We start from the raw sequence: 18,392 nt of genomic DNA, 5'->3' as shown, positions 1-18,392 counted from the left end.
AAGAAATATCCTTGTCTCCTTTGACTTTTATACTACAAGACTGATGTAAAGACACCATAGCTGGAGCAGGAACTTGACCCAATACTTTTTTTACCCCCATGAAAAAATCAATAGGCAAGATTCCATCTTGTTTACCACAATGTCAGTCTGGAGACACCTCAGGAGCCAGCTGAGTTTATTTGCATGGCTAGAGATTAAGATCAATTCTCACTACAACTGGATGTGTCAATCATTAGCAGAGAACATTTGTACCTGGTGTTCACATTGACTGCAAATTTCACATACAAGGAGCAATACATACAAAATTCATTTCACAGTATTTAATCTCTTCCAATACAAGAGGTAAGAGGAAATAAAAATGGAACACAAGGAAACAACCTCCTTCTTGGAAGAATGTGCACTTGACAAATACACTATTCTATCTGGTCACTATTTGAATTTTATACCTGTGACGCTGACTCACCTTGTCCTATCAGGAAACAGAAGAGCTATAAATTACTTGCCAGTGAACAACACTGGTCACTTCCAAAACCACCTGCAGACGGACAGAAGAAACTTCCGATCTTCCTGGAAACAAAAGGTAAGATTCAGTTTGATTTGTTTGCTTAAAGTATTGCAATTTTTTTTCATATATTAAAATGCAACTTATTGTCAGAAGGCTTCCTGAACAATTTAGAGCAGTAACAAAAAGAGGATTTTATTCAGTGAAAAATAAGGATTACATAGGCAGCAGTGTAACACAAGCTGAAGAAAAGGGAGAGAAAATTGGTGAACAATCAAAAAACAGATGAAAAGCTGCCTGTATGCAAGAAAGCAGTATCTTTCTTTTTTTAGGAGGAGGGATGAGAAAAACATATTCACACAAGTTTGCTAAACTCATACAAACCAGGGATGCTAAAGCACCATCTTTCAGTGGCAGATCCCTGTTCACAGATGGAGTTACAGGAAAGTCAATAAGACTTGGCACATGTCCTGATTTGTGTTTGATTGAGGGGGAGCAGGGGAGGGGGGCAGAGAGACTGATTTTAGGACCAGTGCCTAGAAATTAATGCAGAGCAATTAAATTTACATCTCATAAACTATAAGCATTTGGTTGAAATCAGTGGGATTGCCAAAAGTATGTTAATATCTTGGAGCAGGAAACCCACAGGGTTTTAAAAAGCATTCCAATAGCATTTTGAAACTTGTATTGTGTATTAAATTACCAATTATATTTAATCGTAAGTTAATTCATAGAAAATGCTACAGTGAATTAAATCTTTGCCCATGTCTTTAAGTTACCTTCTTCACTTTGGTTTGCAAAATAGAAAGCTTCACAACTTCAATGAAGAGTTATTTTTCCGTTGAATCAGGGAATTTGTTCATACTTGGTTTAGGTGCAAAAAGGGTTGTTTTCTATTTGCATATCATCACATTTTGCACTCAAAAGAGGTATTTTTGCTTGTAACTTGAGTACAGCTAAAAATAACCCCCACCTCTATTTATTTACTAGTTAGAAATTAAGTGAAAAGAATAATTTTTCATGTTATTGAGAGTATAAACTTTTATTGCTGAGCACCTAGGTCATATACACTGCAAAGTTTTGTAATAGCTCTGGGAAATAAGTGGTAGAAAAATTAGTAAGAAAAATTTCTGTGAATGCAAAGCACTTCAGGGAGGCATAGGTGATGTCACAAACGTGTGACGAAAGTCAATACTAAGAACAGGAAATCATTGACTTATACTGTTAATTACCAGTATGGTTTTTGCCCAGATCAATTAGACCTCATGTATAAGTGCTTGGAATAAGCCACCCTGTTTTGGAGGCTGAGAGAGTTTAATTGTACAGATGTGGCCAGTCTGTCCAGTTTTTTGGCCTCTGAGCTACAGCTGCCCATAGTCACAGTCCAATTCAATGGGCTTTGCTCTTTAGCAGAGCTGGAGTAACTCCCCTGCCTACAGGCTGGGGACTGTGGGTCACCTCCAGTGCATAAGCAAGCTGGTGAGGAAAATGGGCCTTGCTGTACTATTTGGAAGAGGGTAATTTTTCTTAACCACATGTTCTCCGTGAGCTTGAGAACCTTGTGTTTTATATAAACTGGTTGCCTTGAGGTAAAGGGGCTTTGCTGAATATGGAAAGATCAGCAAATCCTATTGGCCATTCCCCAGGAACAAATTAAAACTAAAACCAGCAGCCCCTCAAAAACCAAATAAGAAGTTAAGCTAATAATATACCTCTGTGGCAACACGCCCATAAATTCCCTTGCAGTGGGAGGCTGGGAAAAATGCCAAAATATGTAAATTCCACTCTAGTCACCTGCTTGCCTGCCCAAGGTAGCTAAGCAGAAACAAGCTGAATGTAACTCCTATGACTGATTGCAGACATCTGAACTTTGAAGTGACTTACATTACCTCCTGGGTCACTGTAGTTTCATGGTATGGTGCTTTGAACCTCCTAAGCAAGTTAGAGTCTTGGAGTCTAGGGTCTGGTGGTTGCTTCTTCAACTGGAGAAGGCTCTCGTTTCTGTTGCCATTCCACACTACTTATAATATAATCAAGAGCTGTCTTTAAAAAAATCAAAATAAATAAGAAGCTTTCTGAAACAAGTCTTTCACGGGAAGCCAGTGCTGGTCCATTTCTGGTCCAGACAGTTCTGCCCCAGCTCACTTGCTGGTCATTAAGTAAGGGACACCTGAGCATAGAGGTCTGGACATGGGCTGAGTGTTTAATTCCCCTTTCAACCAACGCACCCAGTCAAAGCAGGCAATGGGGAGCAGCGGAAGTTTCAGAGTTAGAGACACAGAAACAAACTATAAGCAGCCTCCCACCCCAGCTGTTCCAATGTGTGGCAGTGAGCAGAAGGCTTCCTACAGGAAGGGAAATACATGTGTCCTCCTGTACTGTGAATTCAGGTATTTGGCCAGGATTACAGCAGGAAATATGAAGTGTACAATGCAGTTGATTCATAGAAATTTGGAAATGTAGAGGAGGAATGAGTTGAATTGTTTTAACTTCTGAAAATGGGAGGAGGAGAGCAGGAGGAGAGAAAGAAAGCATTACCTTGCTAATTGAGAAAAAGCCAGGAAATACACAAAAGAAAGATGCACTGTGTATTCAGAGAAATAAGAGCTCTGTAAAAAATAAATTAAATCCTCATTCTCCCCTTTTCAGAGATGATTCTGCCAGTGGTGTTCCTGTGTCTTGCAGCTGTGCTGTCTCCATCCACTGGAGTGGTAAGATCCATGCTTTGTACTCAGAAAATCTGGGTGGGATCCCAGTTGCTGATGGTCTGACTGAATATGGCTTTTCCTGTGCACACTGATGAGACGTGGAAAGAGTCTGATTAGAGATCTAGGGTCTGGAAAGCATTTATCCTTGAAGTCTATTTGATTTCAGAGCAGTAGACTGGTTCCACACTTGCACATTAAACCATCTATAAAGTCAGTGTTACTTACGAGTTGGGTCATATTTCTATTTGTTCATATGTTGATGAAAATATGTCCATAAATATATTTTTAAAAATATGTTCATATTTTCATCTATATTTTCAAGAAGCTCTTATACACAGATCCTGCAATCTGGATCTCCTGAAGATCCAGCCCTCTTCCTATTAATTCCCCATAGTTTCACAGACAACAGTTACCTGAGTTTCTCCTTTTCTTATCCTACAGGTCCTGACATAACTGCCTGTCCCTTTGCTAAAGTCCCATCCTCTCAACATGTATCACTTTTTTATCCCTCAAACAGCCAAACGAACAGACTCAGCACACACTTAGAGTGGTTCCTTCCAACCCATACTCAGTCTGAAGTCTGAGTTTTATTACTTCTGTTTAAGAAACACTCATGTGACTGAAGGCTTGACTACATTTCCCCCTAATTTTTCAATTTCTGCTCTCTGTGCTGCAGTCTAGTGAGAATGGTTGTAAAAGGGAGGCTGAGTTCTTCACATGGGTATTTTTTAATTAAAAAACACATGAAACTATGAGAAATGCTATCAGTTTTGGCAGGAGTAGAAGAAAAAGTAAGGCATGAAAAACATAGGCACGCTTTTTTGTTCAGTGGAGTGTCCTGATGAACAAGAGGTCTGTGACTATCCTGTGATTAAACCGCAGGTTCCTTCAATAAAAAAGCATTGATAGGCACATTTAAATTACTGAAGAAAGGGAACACATCGTAAGCACATCTGTATCTTCAGCTGATTTTTAGATCCTGTTTCCTCCAAACCTTATGAAGGAAACTATAATAATAGTAAAATAAGTCTTATTCAGTTGCCTAAATTTAAGAATCTACAGGTACACGAGACATTACAGGATATCTCAGCCATCCACAGAGGGTTGGCAGATATGATGCAGGAATGAGTGTTATTACTGCTAAGCTGTGGAAATGCTGGACGCACCCTTGGAGATACCTAGGAGACAAAGTGTACCATAGTACCTCCTCCATCACAAGGATGATCTTTGTGGTTGATATTAGTATCCTGATATTTTAAGATTTCCTAGACAAGATTCAGGATTTAGTTACATTCAAATGTAAAAGGAATATAACATGTTCTTTCAATTTAGGAACCTGCAAGTTTCGATGCTCTGTCAACTAGCAGAGCAGATCAGCAAAAGGTGATTGTTGACAAACATAATAGCCTCAGGAGAGGAGTAAAACCAACTGCCAGCAACATGTTGAAGATGGTAAGTTGCGTGCTGTAAATCTGTTTTTCATGGGTAATGCACTCTATGAGAGATACAGGACTGTCTGCAAGGTCACATTATTTTATTTAGCTACAAATTCACTCTCCAGACCTTTCTTAAGGATTGAGCACGGCCAGCACCAAGAGAAACATAAAGCTGGACAGGTGGGAAAAAAAGTCTGGAAAATTTTGTGGTGTATGAACAATAATATTTCTTTCTTTTGAAGGAAAAGAAAAAGGATATGGAGGAGCCATGGTATTTTTCATTTCTTTCTGGTGCATTCTTCATCAGTCTTTACAGTTTCTATTCTCCTGGGTACATAGTGACTTTGTTCCTACCCCCAATGCTCCCAAAAAGGGGAAGAAAAGAATTTTGAATATTATGTTTTCTGATTTGAAGTGTAATTTCCAAATGTTGTTCCTTCATGAGGGGTTATTAATTGGTAAGTGTCTGAATGACTAATATTTTCTTCTTTCATTAAGGAATGGAGTCCTTCGGCTGCAAAGAATGCCCAAAAATGGGCTGATCGATGTACTTTAAGTCACAGTCCTATTAACATGAGGACAACCAGTAAGTGAAGCATGAGTGCTAACTGAATAATGTCATACATGTTAGTGATGTGACCAGTTTGTTTTTTGTTTGGTGTGTTTGGTTGGTTTTTGTTGGGTTTTCTTTGAGATGCCGTTTATATTCAATGTAATTTTGTTGGTGCCTGGGACAAAATATCTGCAGACATGCAGAAGGTCTATCAACAACCAAACTAGTAGCCAAACAGGCTGGCCATGCTGCAAACTGGTCAAGTGACAACTTCAGTATTGACAAAGAGTGATGTCACTGAACTGGAAAAAAACACCAACACTCTCCTGTTCCACCTGGGATGAGAACTTCCATGGAAATAGTACCACCTTTTGCTGTCTTTTTTTCACACATATATCTTTTATGCATTTCTGAGTACCTTTCTCTTTTCAGCTGTACCATGTGGTGAAAACCTTTTCATGTCAACCGCCCCCTTCCCATGGTCAGACGCTATTCAGGCCTGGTACAATGAGAAGAAACATTTCGAATATGGAATTGGAGCAAAAACACAAGGCGCTGTGATTGGCCATTACACTCAGGTAGATGCAACTTTTTTATATTTCAGACTGGATAAATAAATACCTATATGCTAGATAAGCAACATTTACCCTCTCATTATATTTAAAGAGAATAAACACAATGGAGGCATGAGAGTTATTCTGACAAACAAGAAGAAAGCTTTCAAAGTAACAGAATTAAAATGAAAATAATAGGCTAAGCGTCTTTACAGAGTAAAGATACTGGTATTTCAAAACTTAAGGAAGAAACGAAGAGAAGAAGCTTATTTGTTTGTATAACATCTAAAAATTGCTCAGACGCTGCAAGAACAGGGTTATTAAAGTATCAGGAAGGAGATATAAATAGGTTTGTTACAGAGTTCCATTGACTCAGAGAGTTTTTAGTTGGACAATGGCTTATGATAACCTCCTTTGTTCACCTGCATGAACCACAGGATAAAAAATTTTACATTATAATTCCTACATCTTCTTCAACAGTTTTAATTGAATGAAAACATATATAATTGAGACAGTTTAACTCATATGTTTTATATATGTGTATGATAAATTATCATTATATCCTAAATGTTTTTTGATTTGGGGATGAAAACAAGGAAATTAAAAAGTTTTTCCAGCAAAGTGACAATTCTATTTTATTATAAAGGTTTAATAGAGTGGCTTGATTTGTTTGCAAATGTTTATTTAATGCATATTGTACTTAAATGATTTTCATATATATATATTTTTCATTCTCTCATGATTTTATTCTTATACCTACAGGTGGTTTGGTACAATTCTTATCAAATTGGATGTGCTATCGCTTTCTGTCCCAACAGTAAATACAAGTATTTTCAAGTCTGCCACTACTGCCCTGCGTACGTACTAATTCTGACTCTGGAACTTCTTATTATGTTATCAAAATTAGTCAGGAGATAGTGAAATTTGTAACAGAGCACATTATCCATAGCTGAGGAACAGGTGTGAAGAGTGTATAAGGAATACAAAAAGATAGAAACATATTCATTAAAAGAATTATCAAACAAAAAAAAACATAAAACACATAAAAGTGACACTTATTTTCAGATTAAATTTCATTTGCCTAAAAATCCTAAAATTAATTTTCACATTCACATTGTAATATATTGTGGTGGCCTGACCCTGGCTGGCCACCAGTAGCCCACTGAGCTACTTTGTCACCACCACCCACCTCAACAGGACAAAGTGAGAGAAAATACAACAAAAAGTTCGTGAGTCAAGGACAGAGAGATCCCTCAGCAGTTTGGCTCAGTAGCGGGTACAAATTGGCTTTGTCTGAAACAGGGACAGCTTCTCGTGTCTTCTCACAGAGGCCACCCCTGCAAATTCCCCTCCACCCCACTACCAAAACCTTTCTAGATAAACGCCAACGCATATATAAAAATTGTTTCACATATAACCAAAGACTGAGTGCAAATTAATATATGCATGCACCCTTATAATTAAGTTTTATTCTCAGATATGGTACAGTGACTTTATAGCTCATGTTGGTAATGTTGATGTTTCAGGGGGAATTTCATAAGTTCAATTCCAAAGCCCTACAAAGAAGGAGCACCCTGCGGTGATTGCCCTAATGCTTGCGATAACGGATTATGCAGTAAGTTTTAAGCATTTTAATTGTGACTTGCATAAAGTCGAGGCTTTAAAAAAATCCTAATTAATTTATGCAAATTTAAAGTTTTTGAAATTATTTCTTCAAGTACCAGGCCAAAAGCACTATTACAGAACCACACTTCACCATGCCAGGTGCTTTACCTAGGTGAGAAGACTTGTGGAGTGAAACCAAAGAAGAAGGAGTCTATGATAAGGGTGGACAAATGTTAGACAGTCATTGGTGTACACTGGGATGCAGATGTCCTCTGCTTCATGGATCAAGATATTCATATGGCCTAGATAGATCATTAAAGATGACAGTGTCGTGGTCTCCATGTGGAAACTCTCATGTATGCCTCCTAGTGTAAGAAGATGCATTGACTGCAGTGAGGTCCAAAATAAGTTTATATGAATGGTAGCACAGAAATTTCGGCTCCAGGTTTCCAGCTGCAGTTTATATGTTTTTCCATACTCAGGAAAGGCAATTCTCACCCTTGAATCTAGGAAATGCCAGGGAAGGAGGGGACTTTATTTTTTTCCTTCTTCCTTCTTTGAACAATGGTGGCTGATCAGGTAGTGGTAGCAACACATTTGTTAAGAGCAAGAAGCAAATCTGAGTTCTAAGAATTCTAACAGAAAATAAAAACTAATGGGCTAAGTCTCATAATGCAAGACTTGATTTCAATCTTCTGTTTCTGAATTAAGCTAATTCTCATCACAGGCTGTAGTATAAAGGAAGAAAGCTTCTAAACATCTCACAGAATTTCCGTGAGAAACCTCCTTGAAAGAGCTAAGAATTTTGTATGTGTGGTCAAAGGTTTTGGATGCTGCTGTGGAGTAAATGGCAACAAAGGGTAAAAAATTACAGAGAAAAGAAATATTGGTGAAAAAAATATTCTAAAAAGAAGTGCTGCACGTTCTCTTTTCCCATTTATGATTAAATTTATGTTTCAATTCATTTTCAGCCAAGCTTTGAAAACTTGAAGGTGTTTATTCCAACTGCCATGGCAAAGTGTCCTGGATATACCCATTGCTTCGTCAAGTTCCCTGTCCTGCTTCCTGCCAATGCAAAACTGAAAGAAAATAACAGGCTCAACTTTTTCCTTCCTGAACATCCATCTCTTTAGTAATTTCTTCCAGAAAACCAGATTCCATCCTGCCTCACCAACAATGCAGAAGGACTAACTTCAGTATGGTGACTCGCTAAGAAAAGCTGTAGAAGGATGTACATATTCTATTCATATAATGGTCTAGAACACAATGGAGATCTTAATCGAAATTTGGCATTTGGGTGCCAGATATATTTAATGGTTAACTTCTCAAATTTTTCTTTTCCCAAAGTGTTATCTAAGGAGCCTTGTTTAAAGTTCTGTGGTTCCATATGTTCTTAGTATATATAGAGCTCCTTGGTCATGCAACTAGTCTTAACTTGACCAACATTTTGAACTATTGTACTTTTAAGAGGATCAGAAGATCAACAGGGTTTCCTGAAACATATAGTTCTCAAAAGGAATTGGGAAAGCAGTGTATTTTCCACTAGAATTAGTCTGGTTTAGAATCTGTATCTTTTGCTGACATACCTTCTACTGTAAAATGTTTAGTTGTATTTAAAAGTGAAAAAAAAAAAAAAAAGGTGTATTTAATTTAAATTAATGATCTTGCTTATAGTATAAGATTGCACTTAGCATAAATATGGGTAACCAAACCTGCCCTCTAATGGAAAAGAACTGTCTGAGAAAAGGGCTTAATTCACAAAAACAGATAGTCAAGGGGAAAGGTCCCTCCATATGGAAACTTTGGTTTTAGTAAGAAGAAAGGGTCTCTTCCAAAATTATTTATTTAATATATGATTTTGCTGTATCAATCATTAAATTACTCATTCTTCATTGACCAATTCATTGTCATTTTCCTTCTTTCTTATTACTGTGAAATACAGTTCACTCCCACCAACTTTGTGACTTTATCAGCATTAGGTCCTGAAGGGAGCCTGATTCTTCAGCAGTATAAGCAGAAACAGTTCATGTAAGAAACTGAAGATTTCCTAGGCAAAAACAGAAGTCAGACAAACACCTTTCCTTGAGGCTCCTTTCAGAGAGAATGACCATTAATGTAAATAACATGCAATACTCACTTCTGTGACCTTCGGGAGTAAAGTGTTCTACTGTGCAGTCAAGAGTCGGAGGAAATATTATTTTAGTCTCACCTTACAATGGTTTCACATTTCAGTCTTCTTTTAGTAAGGAAGCTGCTGTCATAATTGAGATTCCAAGTCCCAGAGTCTTTGGCACAGAATAATTTCAGCACACACTTCTGACTCATTCATTTCAGTGGCAATTTCAACACACATTTCTGACTCATTCATTTCTTCTAGTATGAAAGATGAGCACTAAGCTAAAAGTCTGGTTTCACAATTCAAGCGCTTGTTGTTTGGGTCGTTGGTTTGTTTTCTCTCATTCATCTCCACCACTTTTTCCCTCCCTGGTATACCGCCCTCTCATTTGGGTACATCTCTACTAGTAAATTAAGCAACACTGGGACATAGATGTGAGCGCTGGAACATGACTTACCACACTCTTACATAATAAGCAGAAGTCCAAGTAAGAATGATGATAATGCAATAGCTAATCCAGTGTTGTTATCAGTAAGGAAATGGGTAGATCCATTACCCCCAACTCCTAAAAAAGTCCATTTATTATGAGTAGCAGGTCTAGAAATCTATTCCTTTCCGTCGTAACCCATAACACGAGAACTGATTTCTCAGTCACTCACAAGATGAAAGCAGTTGTGTAATGAGGTAAAAATCAGCCCTCATACAGCTCACCCATGAGGACCCAGGTCAATAAGCTTAATTTAAATATCTAGGAAGGTAATAGAGCAAATTGTTTAGCAGTCATTTTGTAATCAGTAGGGTATAAAATATCAGCATGGATTTGTCACAAGCTGATCTTGCCAAACCAAACTTTCTTCTTCAATGAGTAATTCAGACGAGTGGATGTTGCTTTGGCTTTGGTAGCATGTTTGACAAAGCAGCAAAAGACATTTGCAATCCAGGGAGATGTGGTTCAGATGAAAGTAATAAGACAAGGCCCATACATGCTGCTGGACACACACACCCATGATGCTCCTGGGCAGAGGGCAGGGATGGAGGCCTCTGGCAATGCAGGTGGGTGTTGCACAGACAGGCAGCAGCCACATCCAGAGCTAATAGCACAGTTCTCGCATGTGATGTCCGTTACCTTCCCCAGCCACAAGTCACAATCACAGTTGAAGACGGCTTTTGCTGTCTTTGACATGGTATGGAAACAGTATGGAAAACCTTCACTGAATGCTCCTCTTGGCTAGAGAAGAGTCAGATCCACATTCCCATTTGCCATAAGCACATTCAAGGCATTTTCTTGGACAAAAACATGTTCTAGGTTCTCAGGGTACTTTCAACGAACATTAAGAGCTGATTCTGTTCTAACACAAGAGGACAAGAGGAAATGACCTCATGTTGCGTCAGGGGAGGTTTATATTAGACATAAAAAAAAATTTTTTACACTGAAAGAGTTATCAAACATTGGAACAGGCTGCCCAGGGAAGTGGTGGAATCATCCCTGAAGGTATTTAAAAGACGGGTAGATGTAGTGCTTAGTGATATGGTTTAGTGGTGGTTTTGTCAGTGTCAGTTGATGGTTGGACTCAATGATCTGAAAGGTCCCTTCCGACCTAGACAATCCTATGATTCTATGATTCTGAGAAATATGCCAGAATTTTAATCCAGTTCATCTTAGTATAAAATGAATAACTGGTACTTAAGAAAGACAAGATCTGGAGAAGTAATAACAATCAATATATCGATGATGGTATAAACAGCCCTTGGAGCAGGAAAACCAAGATGTTCTGTGCTGTGCTACAGAGACATTAAACTGCTTCTATTTGCTTCAAGGTATTTTATAGTCTTTTTTCCTCCAAAGGGACATACCTTTGATGGGTGAAGTACAGAATGTTTTCCTCACCTATCTCAAATAGCATTTAACTTAGAGCTCACAGTACATTCTTCATAAACATTGGCTTTATTGCAGACTGGCATTGCATCGGGTCTCCTGTTCCACTGACACATTCTCTCACTACAAAGCAAATTGGTAAAAAGTAGACCTCCACCAACACCTTTTTTTCATTTAAGCATAGATTGGAAGGGAGATGGCTATGACAGTTGCTTTAAGTGGGGTCCAGCTGTTGTTTTGTCTTGGGCAGGAGAAAGGTTTAGTGATTGACTCTGGTACCAAATGGTCATGCTGCAACCAGGTAGTGCTGGTAAAAGACTTAAAAGCTCTTATAACATATACTTCATAATGTACAGCAAGGTGGTGTGCCTTGTCCCTGATAGCTCCCTGTGGTCGCTGGGGTCCCCACATCAGATCATCCTAGCCCACCCTGTTCCTGGGTTGTTTCACCTTTCAAGGTGAAACCCTTGAAACCCTTCCTACCTTTACCAAGGATCCAGAGCAGACAAGAAGCTGCCATGGGAGGGCCCATGGAAAGGGGTTGTTTCCCATTTCTCTTTCTCACCTACTTCTGATGAACCTCCCTGTAGACAGCTGGCTGCTCTAGGATGGTGCTTGAATTATATCCTGGCCCCTGATTCACTGTGGAAAAATACACAGGAGAAGAGAAGAGAAGAGAAGAGAAGAGAAGAGAAGAGAAGAGAAGAGAAGAGAAGAGAAGAGAAGAGAAGAGAAGAGAAGAGAAGAGAAGAGAAGAGAAGAGAAGAGAAGAGAAGAGAAGAGAAGAGAAGAGAAGAGAAGAGAAGAGAAGAGAAGAGAGAGAAGAGAAGAGAAATCAGTTGGAAGTGACCTACGTTGATCACCTGGTCCAACTGCCTGACCACAAACTACTTTAGAAATAGTTCCTCTCTAACCTGCATCAATGCTCTCACTTGTTCACTGGTGTAACAGGAACAGTGGAACTTTATCATATGTCCAGTTCAGCTTAGTCAGTATCCTGTCTCTCACCATTACAAAAATAATGTTGTTTAACAGCAGGTAGAAAATTCCTGTGGCAGGTAAAACTGAGTTTGCTCTTTCCCCAGATTTGATATCCAACAGTCATGACATCCCTTTAGCGCTGAAACAGAAACTTTAATGCTATTTTGAAAATGTGTCATCATTAGTTATGAAACTCCTGGATATTCCTAAAACGTATGCAGCCTTCTGAAAGCTGTAAGACGGATGTATTTTACACCCTTCTCATACTGTAGTCCTTGATTCACTTATTTTTTTCAGAATTTGAAGAAATGTTCTTGAAACCTGCAAAGCAAAAACACGCAGTACACTTTTAAATGCGTGCCTAGAGCCTTGATTGATTTGACACTTTAAAGTGTTACAACAATGTTTCAACGGTGAGGATGGAAAAATGGTGAAGTCTTGCTATGTGCGGTGGGTTTGAGAAATCCCTCCCGAAACTGTGGATTACCTCTCACTTAGACTCTCTCCTGGCTGCACGATGCAACAACTTTTTTTCCAAAATTCAAGAAAAAGATATTGTACGTGCTTTAAAGTAACATTTGTTCTCTGTGAAAGGGAGTTGAATGAAGCAAAGTGTGCGCCCATCTGAAGGAAATAACTGCAAGAAGGATCTCTAATTTTTAAATTACGCCCTCATCACAGAGCTAACTTTCCCTAAGCCAATGCTTTGCACTTGTTGGCGTATGCCAGGACAGCAGTGTTTAACCACGCGTCTCTACATCCAATAGCTTTATAAGAGAAGTAAATCTTCAGTAAATGGCAATGCATTCCAATGAATGGTGAGACCTATTCTAACTTGCAAATTGTATATCATGTAACCAACAGCAGGAGAAAAATAACCCCGTTTTGTGTCTTTTCAAGACTATTTTCACATGAATAGGCTTTTTTTTTTTCCCCACTTAATTTTGCTTATACCTTTTTAGTCATTTACAAATAACATCCAAGGAGCAAACTCCAAAGCTTTTTAAAAGACAGAGCTAGTGACCAGACAACCACACGGGCTTAATATAAGGATACCTTTGAAAGCAAGCATGACAAACCAACAGATCTCATAAATAAATATAAAATGTTTTAAACTGAGTTTTGATAATGTAATGTCTTCAGTGACTTTCTTTCCATACTTTCTTGAGATTTGAAGAGGAAGCTGTATTTTTTTTTAGTCTGCCTGACAGCTTTCAGCAAAACACTGCCTTTCAGCAAAGCACTGGCATGTATTACAAAGGCAAAAATGTACTTGCTGCAAGAGGCATCATCATTAGATAATAGACTTGACAAATACTAATGTTTTGGAGTATGCTAATGAAATTTAACATCCTGCACACTATTTTTAATGTATCAACTTGTTTTTCCCTTTTTCAGACTAAACATAATTTATTAACATCTGAGGAAGCCAAGAAATGTAGGCTCTGCCATTGTTACCAACATCCTGCTATGAAGGCATACATGAATGCGTTGATTAAAATATGGCAAATTCCATAGTATTCAAATACAGTCTTGAAGAAAGTCCTAAGCTTTGAATGGAAGGACAGCTTGACTTTTTGAAATGTGGGTCACAAGTAGTTGAAATTGCATGGTAGGTAAAATTTTCCATTCCTCAGCTGAACCTAATTGGTTGATAACTAAAAAGAGAGAGAGGCCACAGTGAGGTTACAAAGATTGGGAGCGTAGTACCATAATGAAGTTATATTTATACTTTTCACACTTCTGATTTTGACTGCTATATTAAACAAATGCATTGATTTCTAGTGCGTTTTTTCCTACGTTTTTGCAGGACCATGTGCCTTTGGCTTCATCTCTCACATAATTATGTAAACACAGAGATATTAATTAGAATTGTGAATTTACACAAGACCCAGAAATGGTGGGTTTTTTTTTTTTCCCATTCAGTTAATTCCTGCCAGTGCTGGTTCGTCCTTCCATACTGTTTGTCTAACTTTTAACCTATCGTATGTCAGATTGGTTTTATCAAACAGATTTCCTCAGAGGCTGAGTCATCATCTGCTGCATCCTGTGCTAGATCCAGTACCAGACTGTCCACAGGCTGCATCAGCCAGGTTTTTATTCTGTTCTGCAAGAGTGAAGACATCATAAAAAATACAATGGACTTTAAAAAGGGCTTAAAAAAATTGGAACTGTTGTACCTCAATTATTAATCATTTGAGCAGAAAGGTGCCTTTTCAACTTGTACGGAGGTAATCCTCATCCATTTTCTCTGTAACAGTTAACCACAGGTAAGTTTTTTAGATGTTACACAAAAAAAGTAATGGACATTTTCCTGACTGTTTCTATGCCTTTTCAGATGCATTTCCTGACTTTACGTGTGTGCCCACCTGCTCTGCTGCATCAGCTTGTTAGACAGGTAAGAAAGATAAGACAAACTTTAAAGAAAACAGAAATAATCTACAGATAGTTTTACATATTTGTGGGTCATCATTTTATCATTTTGTAGCAGTAAAAGAAATCACTCGGTGATACACATTCAGATCTTATGAGGGCCAGAGACCATCTGTGCCCTGAGCTGGCCTAAGAAATGCTCTAGAACCTGATGTTTTACACCATGAAATCCAGCCGTGGATTTCACACCCACAGTCCTCTGTCTGGCACCCAGGCTGCCGGCACAGTGCCTTACACAAGAGGTAAGTGTCTCCAAATTGGATGCAAATTGCAACAAAAGACTGAGCAAGGAGCGGCCTATTACGATTTAGTAGGAAATTAGGTTTTAATCCTCCTACTCACTCTGTGCCGTGGCATGCATAAGGGTTACAGATTTCCTTTGGCATGGCAGAGAGCTATCAGAGGCAGTTAGGACCACACATTTGGATTTAAGCAGCTGTATTTCTACCAGAGCTGTCTGTAGGGATCCTTTAATCTGAGTCTCAGCCTCTCCACAAACCAGCACTCGCTGTATTATGTCAAGAATAGACCTCTTACTTTTTCGGCTTTAAGTGCTGTAAGTATAGCTATTACTCTGCCTATAGTTTGCTATGGCCATAGTTTGCAAAATTTATCATTTAGTAGCAGTGTTGTATCAAACAATTTCTGCTAAATTTTCCATAAGTTTTGCTGTTAATTCTGTTCTGGCTGTTTCGGGGGGAGCTGGTCTACAATAAAAAATAACTTCTCAGAAATCAGTTATTTTTAATCTGGGTAAGCTCCCCAGCACAACTCACCATAAGGTACAACATCAAGTCCTTTTGTTACAACTGAGGGGCTGTAAAAAGGCAGAAATGATCTTTGTGGGAGGGGGAATGTTGAACTATGCTATTACTTTGTGCATAGCTCATGGGTGGGATTTCAGACATAATCTGTTAAAATGAAGAGAATGACTTTTTAGGGATGGAATTAAGAGATGAGGGAGCAACAAAAAAATTCTATAACAATTTGGCTGTGAAATCTGACCACACCGTGGAAGCCAAGTTACCTGGGATGGCTTACACAGGTTACCACCACTGGAAGAGGAGGATCATGTCCAGTGCCACCACTGTGTTTCTTCATTACTGAGTTGATTCCACTTCCTAATCTGTTAGAAAACTATGCACGATCTGGCTGGTACTGAGACATGCAGACACAGAACGGAATAGAATCTCCCCCAGAAACAGTGCGAAACTATTAGATGGCTCCAAATCAGCTGCATCCCAGGAGAGTATTTAGGAGAGATGGCTGAGGTCCACTATTCTCTCCTTTCATCTGTTTCCCTGCTTCAGACATGATCCCTCCTTATCAACAGTAAGTTGATGTGCTTGTAGTCCTTGTCACGTAGATGTGCTGTGAAGGAAAAGAAGTAAAAGGAAAAGGTAAGAAAGGCATTTAATGACTGAACTACAGGGGCCTTTAAGTGTTATTTTGGAACTGATTTTATCCTGGCCATAGCTCAGGTAATACCAGCAGCCTTCATGGCTCCACAGAGTGCAGCTACTCTACTATTTATCCCCTGACCTGCACGGGTTTTGTAGCTTGTACAAGAGCTCTGGGTTGCCCCCAGGATCAGGCACAGCCTCAGGGTGAAGGAGAGACCAATGGTGCAGTCACAAAACAGACACACCTTTACCGTCAGACAGACCAGTACTAACAAGGAGCTGCATTTGCCACCTTCTCCCTCCTCACCAAATCCACATCTGGTTGCCATAAGAAGCAACCAAGAAAGTTTTAGCTGTCTCTGGTGAAAGTGTCCTAGTGCCTAAATAACGCTTACTGGGATAAATCAGCATGCTAACCCAGCAGAAAATTCTTCCTCTAGTTAGTTTTCTCTTAGAAGGGATCACTCCTCTCCTCTAATCACAGCATCAAAGCAAATACAAAACAGGACCTTAAGCAATTGAACATGTTTGACTTGCCTGCATCCTGTACCTGTCCTGAGCTGCTGGTGTTAAACAACCACTTACACACAAAGGCAGAAAACTTCCCGAGGCATGGGGAATGGCTAAACAAGAATTTGTTTCTAGTTTAAATGTGCCTTAAGATCTGCAGCTGCAACACTCTAACAAAACAGAAAACAGGTCAAAAGAAGCACTCGTTAGATGAAACCCCTCTATAGGGTTACTGCTAAGATTACAGTGCTGGGGGAATACATTGCAGAGTCTGTCATGTATTTATCTCTCAGCTTATCAGAGGATTGTGTCAAAGAAAATGATGAGTAAAAGATAAGTTAGTTCGAGACTGACAAGACCATGTTGTCTAGATTGCTTGAACAGCAACACAGCAAGGTGTTAACCAGCATCGTTAGCAAAATCGTGAATAGGAATTGCATGCCTGGTGGCACTTGTGAGGAGCAGCCACCATCTAATGAGTGCCACGGGTCTTTGGTTAGTGCCGTGTACTGCCAGCTACATCTGTGAAACAAGGTGAAGATAAAAGATAAGGAATAATAAAGTAGGATATCATTAATCAGCTTCTACAAAAGTAGCATATCAGTAGATAGCATTTAATAATACATCGCCCCAAGCAGCTCCATGTCTGAGCCTGATCTCGTCTTCTGCATAAAGCATCTCCCTTGAGCCCAAGCTGTCTTTGTTCACTTTATGAACTGCATCAACGGACCCGCTTTGCCGTTAGTGGGTGGTAGGAGGAGGCTCATCCTGCCAGGAGGTGATACACAATACCTAGCTTCCCTTTTTTGCTGCATCTAAGGAACTAAAAACAAATAACAAGTCCGTTCATGTTAACCCATCACTTAATGAGCCATAACCGCCAGCCAGTCCAACCTCTGCCAGTTAATAAGAAACAAGATTGCACAGTTTAGGCGCTGAAGAGACCTATTGGCCAAGAGGTACCACACAGCTCCCAGAACAACCAAAGCAAATAAACTCATCCATTAAAACATCAGGAATATCAATATGGGGGTGGGATCCATCTTGAATTACTTTAGCCATCTACAGCCAGTTTAGTAAGACTGACAGCCTTTAATGGGGAGAGAGAAATTGGTAATTTTGTGGAACAAAATTCATAGGAAAGTTATTCATAAGTTTATTCATAAGTTTATTCATAACTCATTATTCATAAGTTTCATAGGAAACTCAATTTTTTTTCAAACAGAAGCAGTATGTGATACTCTGGGTTGGCAAAAATCTACTCGTAGGGCTGGTGGGTACTCTACAGGATCTACAGAAAAACAAGGGGATAGTTTTAAACTTCTAAAAGCAATTGCTGTGAGTCTTCAGCTTTGCAATCAGTGAAGCTATTTGCTATTATATTGATTTTGGCTGGGATAGAATTAATTTTCTTCATGGTAGCTTGTATGGTGGTGTTTTGGATTTGTGACAAAACAGTGCTGATAACACACTGGTGTTGTAGCTGTTGCTGAGCAGTGCTTACACAGCATCAAAGTCTTCTCTGCTTCTCACACTGCCGCACCAGTGGGTAGGCTGGGGTGCACGAGAAGGTGAAAAGAGAGATAGCTGGGACAGCTGACCCCAACTGATCAAAGGGATATTCCAGACCACATGATGTCGTGCTCAGCAATAAAAACTGGCTGAAGAAGGAGGAAGGGAGGGACGTCTGGAGTTATGGTGTCTGTCTTCCCACG

The 18,392-nt window shown here is 39.2% G+C and overlaps 1 protein-coding gene across 1 annotated transcript in view; it reads left to right on the top strand.

Annotated features, from left to right (window-relative positions):
• Nucleotides 1-414: 414 nt before the first annotated feature.
• Nucleotides 415-18,392, top strand: part of LOC141468306 (serotriflin-like) — a 47,089-nt gene continuing 29,111 nt past the window's right edge. The window contains exons 1-7 of the mRNA XM_074153325.1: nt 415-580; nt 3,152-3,213; nt 4,543-4,662; nt 5,145-5,232; nt 5,632-5,777; nt 6,516-6,610; nt 7,280-7,368. Of these exons, the coding sequence (XP_074009426.1) occupies nt 3,154-3,213; nt 4,543-4,662; nt 5,145-5,232; nt 5,632-5,777; nt 6,516-6,610; nt 7,280-7,368 (598 nt within the window). The 5' untranslated portion in view covers nt 415-580; nt 3,152-3,153. The remainder of the gene's footprint in view (nt 581-3,151; nt 3,214-4,542; nt 4,663-5,144; nt 5,233-5,631; nt 5,778-6,515; nt 6,611-7,279; nt 7,369-18,392) is intronic.

Source organism: Numenius arquata, chromosome 9, assembly GCF_964106895.1.
Source record: "Numenius arquata chromosome 9, bNumArq3.hap1.1, whole genome shotgun sequence".
NCBI classification, from domain to species: Eukaryota; Metazoa; Chordata; class Aves; order Charadriiformes; family Scolopacidae; genus Numenius; species Numenius arquata.
This window is presented reverse-complemented; position numbering and strand designations above follow the sequence as displayed.